The 17274-nt window shown below is 38.7% G+C and overlaps 2 protein-coding genes across 7 annotated transcripts in view; one reads left to right on the top strand and one right to left on the bottom strand.

Annotated features, from left to right (window-relative positions):
* LOC126379251 (uncharacterized protein C1orf198 homolog) overlaps positions 1 to 17274 on the top strand; it is a 272783-nt gene that overhangs the window by 222186 nt on the left and 33323 nt on the right. The window lies entirely within an intron of this gene.
* LOC126379101 (GTPase-activating protein CdGAPr) overlaps positions 1 to 17274 on the bottom strand; it is a 77106-nt gene that overhangs the window by 38485 nt on the left and 21347 nt on the right. For 3 of the 5 annotated variants that reach the window (XM_050027683.1, XM_050027687.1, XM_050027684.1), the window contains exon 1: positions 2770 to 3528. The exons of 1 other annotated variant lie outside the window; for it this stretch is intronic. In XM_050027683.1, coding sequence (XP_049883640.1) covers positions 2770 to 2823 — 54 coding nt within the window. In that variant the 5' untranslated portion in view covers positions 2824 to 3528. Of the gene's footprint in view, positions 1 to 2739; positions 3529 to 17274 lie in introns of those variants that run through there. One more of the 5 variants, XM_050027685.1, reaches the window with a different exon arrangement.

Raw genomic sequence — 17274 nt, 5'->3', positions numbered from 1 at the left:
TGTCGAACTTGCACCAACGTGTTATTAATTTATCTCAAGTGCAGTTTTCACTAACACAGTTGTCTCGACCATTATACACGGCGATACGGCTCACCTATCACGTTGGTCTAAGAGAAAGCTCGGTGAGGCGTGGGTACTTAGTTCACCTTGCAATGGACGTACCTCTGACTACCCCTATTGGGATGTTGTCATGAGCTTACGTTGGATAATGGCAACTCACCACTTCACAAATTCTTTGTTTTTTAATTCCTGTTCGGCGCGTCCTTGCCGCGGTCGGAGTGAAATGGTGGCTGAGTTCGGATAGGGAGCCAGACCTACGGGGTATAACGTAAAATCCTTGCCCAGGGATACAGGTGAAGATCTCACATTAACTTTTTTAACAAATTGAACTGTATCAGATTCAGAAACATGGACAATGTCATTACTTATTAGAAATATGATGTTCCATTCTTCTGTTTTCGCTTTGAGCTTCTATTTTTGCACGCACTTCGCCGTGTTGCCAGTTCGGCGCCTAATCGCGCACTGAGGTAAAGTACTGTCAACGTCGCTATATGACTAAATACCAATGTAAAAAAATCCTGAAGGAATATTTGTTATCCCTGGACTATGACAAAACTGAGGAACTGTTAACAAATTTTAAATAAAAAGAGTAATGTGTTAAGTTCTCTTACTTATTACACTATTCATACATATATATAATATTAAAATTTAATTTATTCTATTCATTATATTCTACATATTTATAGATCTTTATGTATCTATATGTATGTAAGTATAAGTATGTATGTATATATATATATATATATATATATATATATATATATATATATATATATATATATATATATATATATATATATATATATATATATATATATGAGTATAATATATAATATATAATATATATATATATATAGAGTTAGTCATGTTTTTCTAGTAACTAAGAATTTACCTACTTTGTTCAAAATTTCATTGATACCATTTGGGAGAGGCCGCTGACTCTTAAGACACAGATTCGTCTAGTTTAAGAGTCAGAGTCTTCAAAACATTTTTGTAAACTTTCTTTTTTTTTGAATAAAGACTTACTTTCTTTTTTTTTTTTTTTGAATAAAGATTATTATTATTATTATTATTAACAGTAACTTTGCGTCCCACCTTTTGAGCGCTGATGTTCAATGTACGGTAGTGGCAAATCTATGCAAGAATCGCTAGCACACGACCACACCCCACTATCTTATGTGTCATAAAAGATTTTGTTGTAAAATTTTATTGCTCCGTAAAATGTTATGTGATACTTCTCTTCTTTATGACTTATCGACCACCACTTGTGAAAGAGTGTCACAATTGTATACTTTTTAAAGTATTATGTCACCATAGAATAAGGAATAATACTACGTATAGAACGGCAACTCTCCGCTCCCCACCAGCGGCTGAGCTAGGTTTACCTCACCCCCGTCAGTCTTACTTTAGTCTTCAATCGTATTGCATCAGAAGTCACACACACAGATGCGCGTGTACGATAACGTCAATGTGTGAGGTGTTTTACACAAACACTACAAATTTTTGAAACATAAACAGCCTATATACGTCCCACTGCTGGGCACAGGCCTCCCCTCAATCAACCGGAGGGGGTATGGAGCATACTCCACCACGCTGCTCCACTGCGGGTTGCTAACCTAACCTAACACTGTATCTCACACTCCCTAAATTGCCTTTTTAGGCTAGACTGATGATGGCATCGGCTTAATGACGATACATGGATCGAATTGGGTAGTTTCTTACGTCAAAGATAAATTATAAAATTCAGATTTTCTGATTACTAAATAAAGACAGATCTAAATCTCATACATTTTTACCTGTCGCGTTTTTTAAACATTTGGCTTTCCAACTATGCTAACTCTCCAGCTGTTGGCAACACCAACTAAAATATTGCAGCTGCAGACAAACTGTTTAAACAGTTTTGCAGGGTATTGACAAATTGTATTTTTAGTATTAAGATTTAATAAATAAATAAATAAAATAATTACTTTTATATTTTTTAAGGTGGTAACAAGTTTTGTATTCTCTCGCTTCCTGTGTAACAAGATTATAGTCTGCATCGGTTCATAAATAAATAACTGCCCCGGCGTTTTATTACCAAAAAACCCTAGCAAGTGCCTCCCTCAAGACCTTACACTAGGACTTGTTCATCAGTATAGTCATGCATGTCCAGCTGCAAGATAGTGTGTTCAATAGGTGGAAGAATATTTTAAATACCATTGTCAATCAAAATATAAAAAAAAATACAGGGGTTAAAAAAGCCACATCAAAGTAATTCATTAAAAAAAGCAATATTGCAATTTGTTGAATGTGGTGTGGTGAATTTTACAACAAAGTTATCCCTGAACAAACATAAAAAAAATATACTGTCGAATTGAGAACCTCCTCCTTTTTTGAAGTCTGTAAAAATAAGCAAACAAATGTCAAATAGCAATATTGCTTTAGATGAATTGCTTTGATGTGGCCTTTTAACCCACACATACACACACATGCTATTAAACAGTTAATACAAGAATCATTAAAAGTTATTTTTCCTGACATGATGGTGATTGACTATGTGGCTAAGGATGAGACATGCTTACCTAGAATGAATTACCATGCCAACAAGCCAACATTTTTTCACAAACCAATAAGAAACTGAACAAAATATTAGGTACATAGCCATATGGAAAATTAAAAAATAAAAAGTAAAAAACATACAGACAACATATAGAGCGGCTACAGGCTCACATTCTGTCCACAAAGCATCCAGCTATCGGAGCACACTCCGAAGACTCTCCTCATTTTCTTCCCTCACAAAATTCTAGTTTCACTCTGAAACATTCCATTTAGTCCGAAATTTATTTATTCCACGTCTGTATATTCACTTGCCTTTGTCCACTTTTGGTGAGTATAAAAATATTGACACAGTTCCAATTTCAAATATTTATTGTTTTTATTATAAGCAAAAGGCGACGCACAGCACAGCCAGTAGTATTATAAATTATTATTTTTAATTGGGTATTTTATAGAGCCTGGTTTTGTCCAACTGTCTTTATTGCACTAAGTTTTAAATCACAAGTCCACTTGGCACTGCATTTAGGACACAAAAACCGTTTTTGTACTTGAATTGGCACCGAACGTTTGCTTGTAAATAGGTTTTCGAAAGCTAAAATTTGCAATAGAATCTTTGGCCAATCACTTTACGCACCGCTGAATTTCAAGTAACGTGTTTGGATATAAAAAAGGAAGAAAAAAAACCGTCTGCAGCTCGATTTCGACACTAAAAACAATATTTATACGGCAAAATTGGGGCTACAGAACTAAAATAGCAAAGTCCTCCGGCCGATGCGAATCACTCCGATGTTAATCACTAAATAGGTTTTATTTCTGTTTTTCCGTGTTCATTCGTCGTTGGAACGGCACTTAGATACAAATCTATTAGTAAATTAACGTAGGAAAAAGCGTTTTTTCTAGTAAAACAAACGCGAATCGTAACTCAAGATATAATTCGATTTGACAGCCCCCCCGCACCGCTGCCGCGGCTCTACGGTCGATCGTCGGGTTGCCAGCTGTGGAAAAAATACCCTAAAGTTGGGGAGTTTTTAACCTAGTGAATGACACTGATATTTTTCGTTTTGGGTAAAAAAAATAATGTATGTATTGATTAGTACCGTAATTTGTTTCGAACATTGAAGTGAATAACGAAGTGTCCATCGAAAGGACACACTAATGGAAACAGAAAAACCGTTATTTGGTATTTAACCTAATCGGGTATTCTCCACTAATATACGCGAGCAATTATCAAGACACATTATACATATATAAAACAAAATAATAGCACGACATATTAAAAAAAAACTTGACAAACGCACGGGGTTTTATTTATTTATTTACACATACACTATAAAAATTATAATTCGGTATATAAGCTTTCTTCAAATGTAAATATGATACCGATTATAAGCTTCGTTCCACCTTGACCGGAAGCGCAACCGGTCATCGCTTGAGAAAACGCTATTGACTCGAATCGTTTCACGGTTACGTAGTGCTGTCGAGCTATCGATAATTGGCCTATCGACAGTTGACTTGGAAAGGTCTCTACAGTCATCATCATCTCCTTAGCGTTATCCTGTTGTCACAGGGTCGCTTGTTTTTACAGAAGCGACTGCCTGTCTGAATTGCCAACCCGTGAAGGGAAAGCCCAATATAAGTTATATGTAAAATGCATTTCTCGAGAATGAGGGTTTCCTCACGATGTTTTCCTTCACCGCTAAGCTGGTGATACACATTAATGATCCAAACATGAATTAGAAAATAAATTCGAAAATCAGTGGGTCCCTATTGCTTTCCGCGCAAGCATATTTACTATCGATATCATCGATAACTAATACCGAACAACACTACAACTGCATTTGTAGCGCGCCTTCTGCGGACACTCATTCATAAACATCAGCCTGATAGAATATTTAATGTGTTTTATACATATTTGTGTATTGTGAACACATGTTGGGTTTGACATGCGATCTTTGCAACACATATTTCATCGCGTGTAAAAAAGTTACGTACGTTTTGTTGCATGGCTGGTCAGGCACAAAGAAAAAAATGCTGCCTTTTTACAAAACGACTAAAATGTTATTTTAAGTTATACCCGTCATTATCCACAAAAAAGGAAAGGGACGGACGATTGATAACTGTTAATTTTAAAATAAATGAACAACCCGGGCGAATAAACTGGGCATCTCGCCCATATGCCATCCGATTGACGTGTGCTATCAACTTTATTCTGTCGGGTTATTGGCCAATATAACATTTTGAAAGGGTTTTTTTATTAATTTCACCCTATAATGCTAATTCCTGTAGACACCATCTAATTTTATTTTAAATTATACCTGTAATTGTTTTATCCCCTGAAAAGGAGGCGGATAAGAAAATGACGGGTATAACTTAAAATAAAATTACGTGTCGGCAGGAATCGGGGCCATCACCTACGCTTATATTGACAAAACACAAAAATAAAAGAAGGTCCTAGAAGAACATAATATATATTGACCAAATTGGAGATGTCCTTAGAATAGGTTTAGTACGATCTACTCTGAGGAGCTCGGTGGCGCAGCGGTAAACGCGCTCGGTCTGCGATTGTTGAAGTTAAGCAACTTTCGCAAAGGCCGGTCATAGGATGGGTGACCACAAAAAAAAAGTTTTCATCTCGAGCTCCTCCGTGCTTCGGAAGCCACGTTAAGCCGTTGGTCCCGGCTGCATTAGCAGTCGGTAATAACCACCAATCCGCACTGGGCCCGCGTGGTGGTTTAAGGCCCGATCTCCCTATCCATCCATAGGGAAGGCCCGTGCCCCAGCAGCGGGGACGTTAATGGGCTGGTGATGATGACGATCTACTCTGAACCGGCGGCGTGCGTGAATGAAACGATTGACGAATGTGAAGGAAGCAAGAGAAGTGCGTCAGGATCGAATCAAATGGAATTCCATAGTCTCTGCTTACCCCGGTGGAAAATATGCGTGAGTTTATGTATGTATGTGTGTACAAAAGTAAAATTCGCTGCAGCCGTGAAAACTGGACAGTTTCTCATGGCATTGCCAGACCGGTTAAGCTTCCGGTCCCCGATACACGTCTGTAAACATACCATGACCGCCTCACCCTGAGGAAAGCTTACTTTATTGAAACCTTTACTTTGACTAGGGACTTTCCAGGTTACGTGCCCGAAAAGAATATAGATGGCGCTGTCGAGATTCAACGTGATATTTACCTATTTTCTCAAATTCAAAAATATCTTTATTCAGTAGGTAACATAGTTACACTTTGAATCGTCAATTTTACATAATGAACGTCTTATCCGCCTAAAACTACTGCAGCTTCTCACAACCTGTATAGCCGGGGAAAAGAAGCTGCAAGAAAAACCTCAGCACAGGGCCCTAGACGTTCTTTAAAAAAAATTGAAAATAAACATAAAATATTGGTATACAATTGAGTAATTTAGCTGCCTAATATCAGTTCTCAGACAGTTAATCCCATGCATTCATATCTTCTAAATAATCTCATTGCAGAGGCATTAATTATAAAAACCAATGACAGACCTCAACAACTCTGACATGGCGCATGTAACGACTACTTACTTAACGACTACACTTAAGTAAATAGTTCCCCGCTATGGAAAGAATGGTTTTCTAACAATCAGGTGATACAAACCTGGAATGTCGCATTCCTTAAAAAAATATTTTTACTAATTAATAGAGAAAATAATCAATACTTCTCTCAAAACACCAATTCTTTGAGTTGTTACAGTATTGGATATCAAATTAAATTTCAAAAATATAGTGGTTGAGCGTTAGGCTCGCTATTCGGAGGTCCCGGGTTCGAATTCCGGTGGGGAAATATCACAAAAATTACTTTGTGATCCCTAGTTTGGTTAGGACATTACAGGCTGATCACCTGATTGTCCGAATGTAAGATGATCCGTGCTTCGGAAGGCACGTTAAGTCGTTGGTCCCGGTTACTACTTACTGATGTAAGTAAGTAGTCATTACATGAGTCATGTCAGGCGCCTTTGGCGGCTCAATAGTAACCCTGACACCAGAAGAAGATAAGAAGAAGATAGTTACACTTTGAATCGTCATTGTTTACATAACGAACGTCTCATCCGCCTAAAACTACTGCAGCTTCTCACAACCTGTATAGCCGGGGAAAAGAAGTAGCAAGAAAAACCTCGGCACAGGCCCCTAGACGTCCTTTAAAAAACAAAAAATTCGTGTGCGTTATACACTCACTTACACAATTTAAAAAACACGTTTACACAATCTTAAACAATGGTTTCCCGTTTAGCATGGCAGATCCCTAAACCAGTCCACAACATCTGCACCGCGAGGGAATATGACGTAACGCCACCAGACGACCGTGGGACATGTCTCTTACAATACACGCACAATAATTATAAAAAAAAAGAAGTTCTCTTCTGGTCCGGAAGTAAAGGTGACCCACATTGAAGCAATTCTAAGAAAGCGATATTGCTATTTGACATTGCGCACTTACATTTATATGCGCAAATGTCAAATTAAAATATTGCTTTTTAGAATTGCTAATAATTAACAATTATTATCCCTGAACAGTCATCATCATAAACAGCCTCCTCTCAATCAACCAGAGGGGGTATGGAGCATACTCCACCACGCTGCTTCACTGCGGATTGCTGGAGGTGTTTTTACGACTAATAGCCGGGATCGACGGGTTAACGTATCCTCCGAAGCACGGAATCATCTTACTTTTTCGGACAATTAGGTGATTCAAGCCTGCAAAGTCCTTACCAAACAAGGGACAATCTCACAAAGTGATATCGACAATGTCCGCATCGGGAATCGAACCCGGACCTCCAGATCGTGAGCCAAACGCTCTAACCACTAGACCACTGACGCTATCCCTATACAGTAGCGCTACCAATCCAATCATATCTAACAACATAACAACAAGGTACATGTTGTTTACATCGAAATAATTGGTCGATTATGACATAACTCCTGACTCACAGCCGAGCCCATACGCCGTATAAGTTGAGTTTTATTATACGACGCAAGCGCAAGTAGCTTCTTAATTGTTAATATGTAAACAATTTGGTTACCAACATACATAACTTCACAACTATATTCCAATTGGGGTAGTTAGAGGTACATTCATCACACAACACATCACTAAACAGATATTTTATTAAAAATTAAACCAGCCATTAAAACAACCTCCGTAGTCTGTAGTCTAGTGGTTAGAGTGTTAGGCTCACGACCTGAAGGTCCGGGTTCGATTCCCGATAGGGACACTGTAGAAATTACTTCGTGTTTCTTTTGTTTAGTAAGGGCTTTGCAGGTTTGAATCGCCTGAATGTCCGTAAAGGAAATTCTAAAATCATTGGTTTAGAGTTTAGGCCGTGGATTCGAACCTGCGACCTCATAATGAGAGACAAAAAAACATTCCCAAAAAAAAAACATAAAGGCCATCAGTCAACGTTTCTGTGTAATTAGATTATGACGTTTCGTATGAATCATGTCAAATTGGAACGGACAAAATTGAATTAGTCATTCACGTGGATGTTAATAATTTTGTTAATTGACTTATTGAAACGACTTTTTGATTTTTATTATATACAATCTTAATGGTGCTATACACTATACTACACACCATCTAATTTTATTTTAAGTTATACCTGTCATTTTCTTATCCATTGAAAAGGAAAGGGACGCGCAATCGACAGGCATACAATTTATAACACACGTCAATTTTAGGCAGAAATCTAAAACAATCCTCTAAAAATTTTACATCTGCCAATAACTCGGGAGAATTAAATTGACAGCACACGTCAAAAGGGTTGACCATCGGCGGGATGCCTATCTGATTAAAAAGGCCACATCGAAGCAATTCATCTAAAAAAGCAATATTACAATTTGACAAATGTGTGCATTGCGCACTTAATTTTATATGCGCAAATGTCAAATTGCAATATTGCTTTTTAACCCACCAGTTACACATTATCACATTAGTTAACTAAACAAAACCTTATTTAGAATTAGCGTGATAATTATAACGTTATGGAACAGTTAGGTTTAAGTTGTTGTTTCCTATGGTTGTCACTCGGAGAAATTATAGACGGGAGTTGCCAAGCGCACACGTTCCCCTCTGCCGAATTACATAAACGATCGGATCGGTTGTTATTAAAAGTGTGACGGTTTCGTTTTGGCATGCGTTTATAGAGACGTTGATTCTTTCTCACGAGTGAGTAGATATGTGCTGTACGTGTACGTTCTCACCTCCCGCAAAAAGCGGCTGAAAAAATGTAGTGTCAAAGCCAATTTCCGTCTGTAATTTCCGTGAGAGTAGTCCGATGCATTTAATGTTAAGTTTGGTACATCATTCAATCAATCAATAATACTTTATTGCACAACAACATATACAAAGGACATAAACATACGAATAAAACATAAGCACAATAGGCGGCCTTATTGCTAAACAGCCCGATATAATAATGGGGACAAAAACTACAAGCTCAAATGTAGGCGGCAGCAATGTTGCGTGTTCCTAAATTTTGACAGTTCTTCATACTGTCCAGCTAAAATTCGTGATGAATTGCTATAAACTACGGAGCAACGTGGACTGTATCCCGTATGAAGGATGGGTTACGAAAAAGAATAGCCATCTTTTGGAAAAAGGCAGTTTTGATTGAAAATGTCTAGTCATGTCTTGGGCTGGGATCTAGTTCAATTTTTTTTGTACCTATTTTTAGTGTTGTAATCCCAACCTGTTTTGTGAGCCAAATAAATAAAATAAATAAAATGAAAATAAGTTTAATTGCCCGAATAATTGCAGCGCTAGAAACTTGTAAAAACATTCTACTTAGTTAATTTTAGTTGGTTCCAAAGTCCCAACCTACACTTATCCATGCTCTATTAAACACAGGCCACCCCACTACAATCATAAAATTATAATTTAAAAACAACTAATAAATAAAACTAATTAAATTTCTAATTTAATTTAAACTATTTACTTACGTCAAAAAAAAAAAAAAAGATAAAGAATAAATTATTCCAACTTAATATTTTACTATGGCAACCCTACGCGTAACTGGCAGTTAAGAACCAGCGGAGCATGACAAATGATTGGAGAAAGAAAAAAAATGATTGCACAGTTGTATGTTGTTACAGGCCAATGGATCTGTAAGAGATCTACGGTTAACTACGGCTGTTAAGTTAACTACCGTTTCCCATTCGCGAGTCTATTCAAAAGATATTAAGATCTCTATTTTTGCGGAATGAAGTAGCGGTTTTTTGAAGTACGGTCGCATCTTAAAAGGTGTTTCATTGACTTTAGAACCATGTCGTTTTAACATGTCTGAGATTTAAACTTTGTAGAGGGACTTTGTATTAATTTGCCAAGTAAGTTCACGTGACTTCGTTCCAAATTCCAAACCACCTATCCTCATTTTTCTTCTATCGACCCTTCTTCTCTCAAGTAGGTTGTGAGATGAATAACCGACCCCATCAACCCTCAGGGTTATTATTGAGCCGCCAAAGGATGTTCAATATGGTTCATGTAACAAGTACATAGTCGATTTTATTTTATTTTGTTTCTTGGTACTGCCACACGGTATACATTTACACGTTCTCTTAAGTAATTAACTCTTATTTAAGGCTAGCTCGCCGGTTTTTTTTTAAAGTATTTGGTAATAACAAATGTTCAGGACCTCTGCGATACAGGGTTTCCCTAATGCGGGGTCCGCCAGTAATGTATACATGTTTAAGTTTTTTGATAAGTAAACATAATATTCTATTCTATTATATTATATAGATACTTGAGTATATCGACTTGTGACTGTCGTAAAATCAGCTACAGAATTCAACAACAATTGCATGCTTTTCATCAAAAAAATCGAAACACCTCGTAAGTTTTATGTTTCGTAAGTTTTATCAGAAAAATATTAAATACGAGTATTAGGATTAAAAAAACATTGACATTTTACTTTTTAATGTTCCAAATTCAAATTTAAAATTGAGCTACCCTCGTGTTTTGTTGAATAAAAATTATGATGTGTTTCGATATTTTTGATGGGAAGTAAAATTTATTGCAGGCGGTCGTCATAGAGTAGAGACAGCCATTACTGACAAAGTACAGAAAAGACACTTGCCCATAAAGAATCTCCGGTAAAATTGTACCGGTAAAGTCATCACAGGATAACCGTTGTATTACCTGAAATAGAACAAAACATTACAATTATAATATGACTAACAGAATTCGTAATGGCACTCTTGTATTCTGTCAACATGCGATTCATAAAATCCATATTAAGACTTCAAATACTGTATGAGTGCAGTGTGGTGGCAAGTTGTATTGCCAAGAAATGGTCTTTTACGACCAATAAACTCGACCAACGAGCTTTAAACAAAAAGCACAGTGTCATGTCATGTATCATTTAATTAAATTACCGAGTGTGAACCTAAAAAGACCTTCTACGCGGAAAAAAGCGCGCGAAAAGTGAACGACCCCGACATTACACTTGCCGACGCCATTGTCAACGGCACTTAAAAAATGACTGTCATGCGATGGCGTGCCATTGTGAACCCTATTGTGAAGTATAGATAGATAATATTCATTGAGAACGAAAGTATTTAGAGATGTAACGATTTAAAACTGATATCCTAAATTGTTCTTTCACGGAATATGGAATGTAAATGTTTTTAGTTGCATGTAATTTAAGTTTTTGCAGAAACTGAAAGCTTAATAATATCAGGATCAAAAGAAGTCGTAGTAATTGGAATTAGTAGTCTCTGCCTATCCCAACGGGATATAGGCGTGATCATACGTAGCGTTCAAAACATCTGAACACTGAAAAAAAGTGTATATCAATATAAAAATAAACATAATTATTTGGCCACATAAAAATACACATCTCTTCTTCTTCCTTGCGCTATCCCACTTTAGGTGGGGTCGGCTCTCCTAATTTTGCGGCGCCATGACATAAAAATGCACATACTATTAATAAAGAAAAAGAAGAAGCAAACGAAATATTTAAAGTAATCTGAATACTAAGTACTAATAATTACCTATAATTGTTTACTCCTTGCCCATAATATTACTGCATCTATCTCTATATTCGTACATTGACCAAATTGGAGACGTCCTTAGAAAATATATAGTACGAATGTCGAGGAAGCAAGAAAAGTGTGTCAGATCATCGAAGCTAATGGAACCCCATAGTCTCTGCTTACCCCGGTTGGAAATACGCGTGAGTTCATGTATGTCTGTACATGTATGTCTATATTCAAAACTTATAAACAATACTAAATATTCGTCAACTCACACCGTTAAGTTAGGAAACTATCTTATAGCGTGACAAAAAGTAATAATAATAAAACCGAGCGCATACTAGTTAAACAAACAATTCCCCATCACTATTCCAATGAGATATATATATTTTTAAATATATTTTCGCACGCACGTCACGCTACAATGCGCGGAAGTCGGCGGAAGTGCAGCGTCGCATGGCAACACTAAGGAGGGGTAATTTTTTCCTACGCTCGCAACACTTACGGATGCGTTCCGAATCCGAAATTCGTAGTTTTTCAAATTGTTTGAATTCGGGTGAAAATTTGCATGCGGTAGGTAGTAATACTTTCTCTAACATTTCTGATTGACTCGAATCGAGTCAATGTAATGACACAGAATAAGGAATAATACTAAGTATAGAACGGCAACTCTCCGCTCCCCACCAGCGACTGAGCTAGGTTTACCTCACTCCCCTCTGTCTTATTAAGTCTTACTTTTTAAAACAGCCTATATACGTCCCACTGCTAGGCACAGGCCTGCCAGCGATCAAGCGAAGGGAGTACGGAGCATACTCCACCACGGTGCTATAATGCGAGTTGATGGACATGTTATTTTTACGTCTAACCAACGGCTTAACGTGCCCTCCGACGCACGGAATCATCTTACTTCTTCGAACAATCAGGTGATTCAAGCGTGCAAAGGACAGTCTCACAAAGTGATGTCCGCATCCTCATCGGGAATCGAACCCGGACCTCCAGATCGTGGGCCTAACGCTCTAAACACTAGACCACAGACACTGTTCAAAAACCTTACAACTCACTGTAAAATGACGTGCACATATGAGAAACATAGGTGTTGTTCCAATTTTATTACGAGATTTTTTTTAACAGCCTCCGTGGTCTAGTGGTTAGAGCGTTAGGCTCACGATCTGGAGGTACGGGTTCGATTCCCGATGGGGACATTATCGAAATCACTATGTGAGACTGTCCATTGTTTGGTAAGGACTTTTCAGGCTTGAATCACCTGATTGTCCGAAAAACTAAGATGATTCTGTGCTTCGGAGGGCACGTTAAGCCGTTGGTCCCGGCTATTAGCCGTAAAAACACCTCCACTGACCCGCATTGGAGCAGCGTGGTGGAGTATGCTCCATACCCCCCGAGGGGAGGCCTGTGCCCAGCAGTGGGACGTAAATAGGCTGTTTATGTATGTATGTACTTGAAAGATCAATCGGCAAATGAAATTTATAATGCCAGCAGCATCAATCAAAGTAACTAAATATTAGTCAGTAATTCACTTGATTTTCAATAATAAATTTAGCGTCCTTGGAATGTTGGAGATACCAATTGAATGGTAACACTTACGTCACCAATGGGCTAGCAATGGCGGCTTGTCATAGGATTGAGCATACCTGGTCTTGTTATACCATGGTATCAATGATCTACACATCGCACCGCTTTCTATTGCAACCTCAAAACAGGTTTTAACATCATCTAACACAACCTTAAAACTAGGTAACTGTATAGAAAATTAAACGGATTCCACTGTCTAAGCCGTTGGTCCCGGTTACTACTTACTGATGTAAGTAAGTAGTCGTTACATGAGCCATGGTTGGTTAGGACATTACAGGCTGATCACCTGATTGTCTGAAAGAGAGATGATCCGTGCTTGGGAAGCCACGTTAAGCCGTTGGTCCCGGTTATTACTTACGTAAGTAGTCGTTACATGAGCCATGTCAGGGGCCTTTGGCGGCTAAGTAATAACCCTGACTCCAGGGTTGATGGGCTTGGTAGTCCACCTCCAGTGATGTGCGTGCCATTCCCCGCAATGTTTCCAAATTAGGAATATTCTCGTCTACTTCTATCGTGTGGATTGCGAGGTAGATTACCAACACTATCAACCCTGGTTTCAGGGTTACTATTGAGCCACCAAAGGCCCCTGACATGGCTTATGTAACGACTACTTACTTACATGAGTAAGTAATAACCGGGCCCAAAGGCTTAACGTGGCTTCTGAAGCACGGATCATCTTTCTTTCTGACAATCAGGTGATCAGCCTGTAATGTCATAGCCAAACTAGGGATCACAAAGTGATTTTCGTGATGTGCCCCCACCGGGATTTGATCCCGGGACCTCCGGATCGTGAGCCCAACGCTCTAACCACTGGACCACGGAGGCCGTTCATTTGGTCGTGTACTTATGTTAGTTACGAGTAAACTACCAACATTAAAGCGGCGAGTCACTAAATAAAACAATACTTTCGCTAGAACAAGAAAACAAAGTAAGTACCAACTTAAATTGAGAAAATTCATTACGCAACTGTTGGGAGAGAGTGAGGTGTTAAACCCATTACAGTGTACTTACAGAGGCAGTTATTCATTTTTTTAAATTTATTTAGATAGTTAACAGCCTCCGTGGTCTAGTGGTTAGAGCGTTAGGCTCACGATCTGGAGGTCCGGGTTCGAATCCCGATGGGGACATTGCTGCTGAGGCAACTGTGTTAGTGATTACCCCATGGTACCTATAAGAAGACCAGGTATGCTCAATCTTATGACAAGCCGCCATTGCTAGCCCATTGATGACGTAAGTGTTACCATTAAATTGGTATCTCCAACATTCAAAGGACGAAAATTTTATTATTGAAAATTTAGTGAATTATTAATGTTTTTAATTACTAATACTTGCCACGTAAACAAAAAAAACATTAAAAGTGTACGTAAATCTTTTATTAAAAGTACAAAAAAAATTTCCTTGCAAAGTAAATTAAAAACATTGGACGTGGGTAATTTATTTCTTACGAAATGGCAACGCAGGGTGGGATGACGTCAGCTGGGCTAACCTTGAAATGCTAGCTGTCAGTTTTGATCATACCTGGTCTTCTTATACCACGGTGATTACTATCAATCGTGTTAGAAAAGAGACTGTCGATTTTTACGACATGCCCGGGAAGATAAACAGCTGATTTAAGCAGCAATTTTTTTCTTTATTCACCAAAAGAACGTTAGTAATATAAAAATAATTAACTCAATCAAAGAATACAAAAAACCAGTTGGAAAGCCAAATATGCTAATCAAGTTATTTTGAGTCCATTCAAAAATAGTTTTAGTATTGGTAACTCACGAATTTGAAAATTAATATTTGAAAGTTTTGAGGTTTGTGTGTCTTCTGTTGGTTCTATTTAGTTATGATTATGGTCATTATGTACACGGGAAATCTGTGGGTTGGGTACACCAAAAAATCGCTTGAGACCCTGCGTATACAGTATAATAATGTCTTTAGGATGATGTTGAGTCTACCGCGTTTTTGTAGCGCTTCGGGGATGTTTGCGGAGTATCAGACCGATGGTTTCGAAGCGATCTTACGCAAAAAAACTGGCTCCCTGCTCACCAGGTTGAGAAACAGCCCCAACAGCATCCTGAAGACATTAGCTGATCGATACACATCGCCGCTTTGGAGATGTTTTGTGCGTAGGGTGACGATCACGGGAACTTACCCGTTCACGTGATGGTCATGAATGCGTGCAAAATATAATTTTCATTACTAACAATAGTTTCATAAGTCACATCTTACTAACATAATATGGATGTAATTTTTTGATCCGAAATAAACAATTTTATTTATTTGTTAATATTATGTGATGGGTTGTTGAGTATCATATCTATCAATATAACTGGGTTCGTGGTCCAGTGGTTGCTGGTTCGTATCCAACAAAAAACCACTTGATGTGTGACACCAAATGACCAAAGAAAGATGGACCGGGAGATTGTTAGAGTGGCGCCCACGAGCATTCACAAGACCGAGAGGAAGACCACCAATGAGATGGAAGGACGACATCGCACGGCACGCCGGATATGGCTGGATGTCGATAGCCCAAGATCGTCGGAAGTGGAAAAACATGGATGAGGCCTACGTCCAAAATTGGATAGGAATTCAGGCTGATATAGATTAACACAGAACTCGGAGTCGGGGTGTAACGTCGAACCCTTGCCCGGGGATACGGGTAAAGACCTCAACGGTTGCAGAGGCGGAGATGGGAGCCATCGGTACGGCAATGCAGGACGGAAGAGGCGAGTCACAGGGACTGTAACCTGGAACCTGACAGAGGGCAGCAGTAACTGTCAGTACTATTCAGAGGCGGAGGACTGGAGTCCTAGTACGGCTTTGAAACAGACTACTCTGGGCGCCATCCCAGTCGCGTCAGACAGAGTACTGCGGGGTGGAATGCAGGAGGGAAACCACTGCCCTATTTTTCCCTAAAAAGTAGCATGGAGGATGCTACACCGACAAAAGCGTGGCTCTTAAATTAGTGATGATGTACTCAGTATCATGGTCTGAAACATCCCCCTCAGTATTCGTTACGTTGTCACTATCACCCTGTATATACTTTACACCTCTGCTTACCCATTCAGGGATACAGGCGTGATGCCTTGTAATATTATTATTAACGGCCTCCTTGGTCCAGTGGTTGAGCGTTTTGCTCACGAACCGGAGCTCCCGGGTTCGAAACCCGGTGGGGACTAATCACTTTGTGATCCCTAGTTTGGTTAGGACATTGCAGGCTGATCACCTGATTATCCAGAAGTAAGATGATCCGTGCTTCGGAAGGCACGTTAAGCCGTTGGTCCCGGTTACTACTTACTGATGTAAGTACGTAGTCGTTACATGAGTCACGTCAGGGGCCTTTGGCGGCTCAATAATAACCCTAACCGGGGTTGATGAGGTTGGTTATCCACCTCACAACCCACACGATAGAAGAAGATATTATTATTTTAACTTAAACTTCACAGTCATAAAGCACAAGATGTCGCTGGTACTGCCGTTACATTTACATAACTGTCCGGTTTTACTTTCACTCAGAGACTTGAATTGAAACGAGTATTCTACACATTGGACTGTTTAATTCATAGGAAGGACTATAAATACGATCCATGCAGCGTGTGTGCAGCGTGTGTTAGTTCCCCGGAAAGTTTCCAAAGTGCGAATGTTCCCGTTGTAAAACTCTTTAATAGTAAGGACACTGGCCCCGATTCTGTCATTTTCTTATCCACCGAAAAGGAAAGGGACGGATGATTGACAGCAAAATTTTGTTTGCGAACTGGACATTCTGCGAATTGGACGTTTTGCGAACTGGACATTTTGCGACTTGGACATTCTGCTAATTGGACATTTTGCGAATTGGACATTCTGCGCCCAAACGTTATTTTATTCTTATTCTTAATTTTAGGAAGAATGAGTAAATAGAAACCCATCCTTCACCGCCAAATCGTCAAATTTGTTAATCCTCGGTTTAGGTCCGTGGGTTCGAACCTGGGACCTCACGGTGAGAGTCGACCGTTCTTCCAACTGAAGTACGGTCACGAGCATTTTATACACTTTGGTACCATGTCACATTAACTTTTTTCACAAATTGAACTGCAAGTCTCACTAAATGTCAAATATGTTAGT

This window comes from Pectinophora gossypiella, chromosome 28, assembly GCF_024362695.1.
Source record: "Pectinophora gossypiella chromosome 28, ilPecGoss1.1, whole genome shotgun sequence".
Lineage (NCBI taxonomy): Eukaryota > Metazoa > Arthropoda > Insecta > Lepidoptera > Gelechiidae > Pectinophora > Pectinophora gossypiella.
This window is presented reverse-complemented; position numbering and strand designations above follow the sequence as displayed.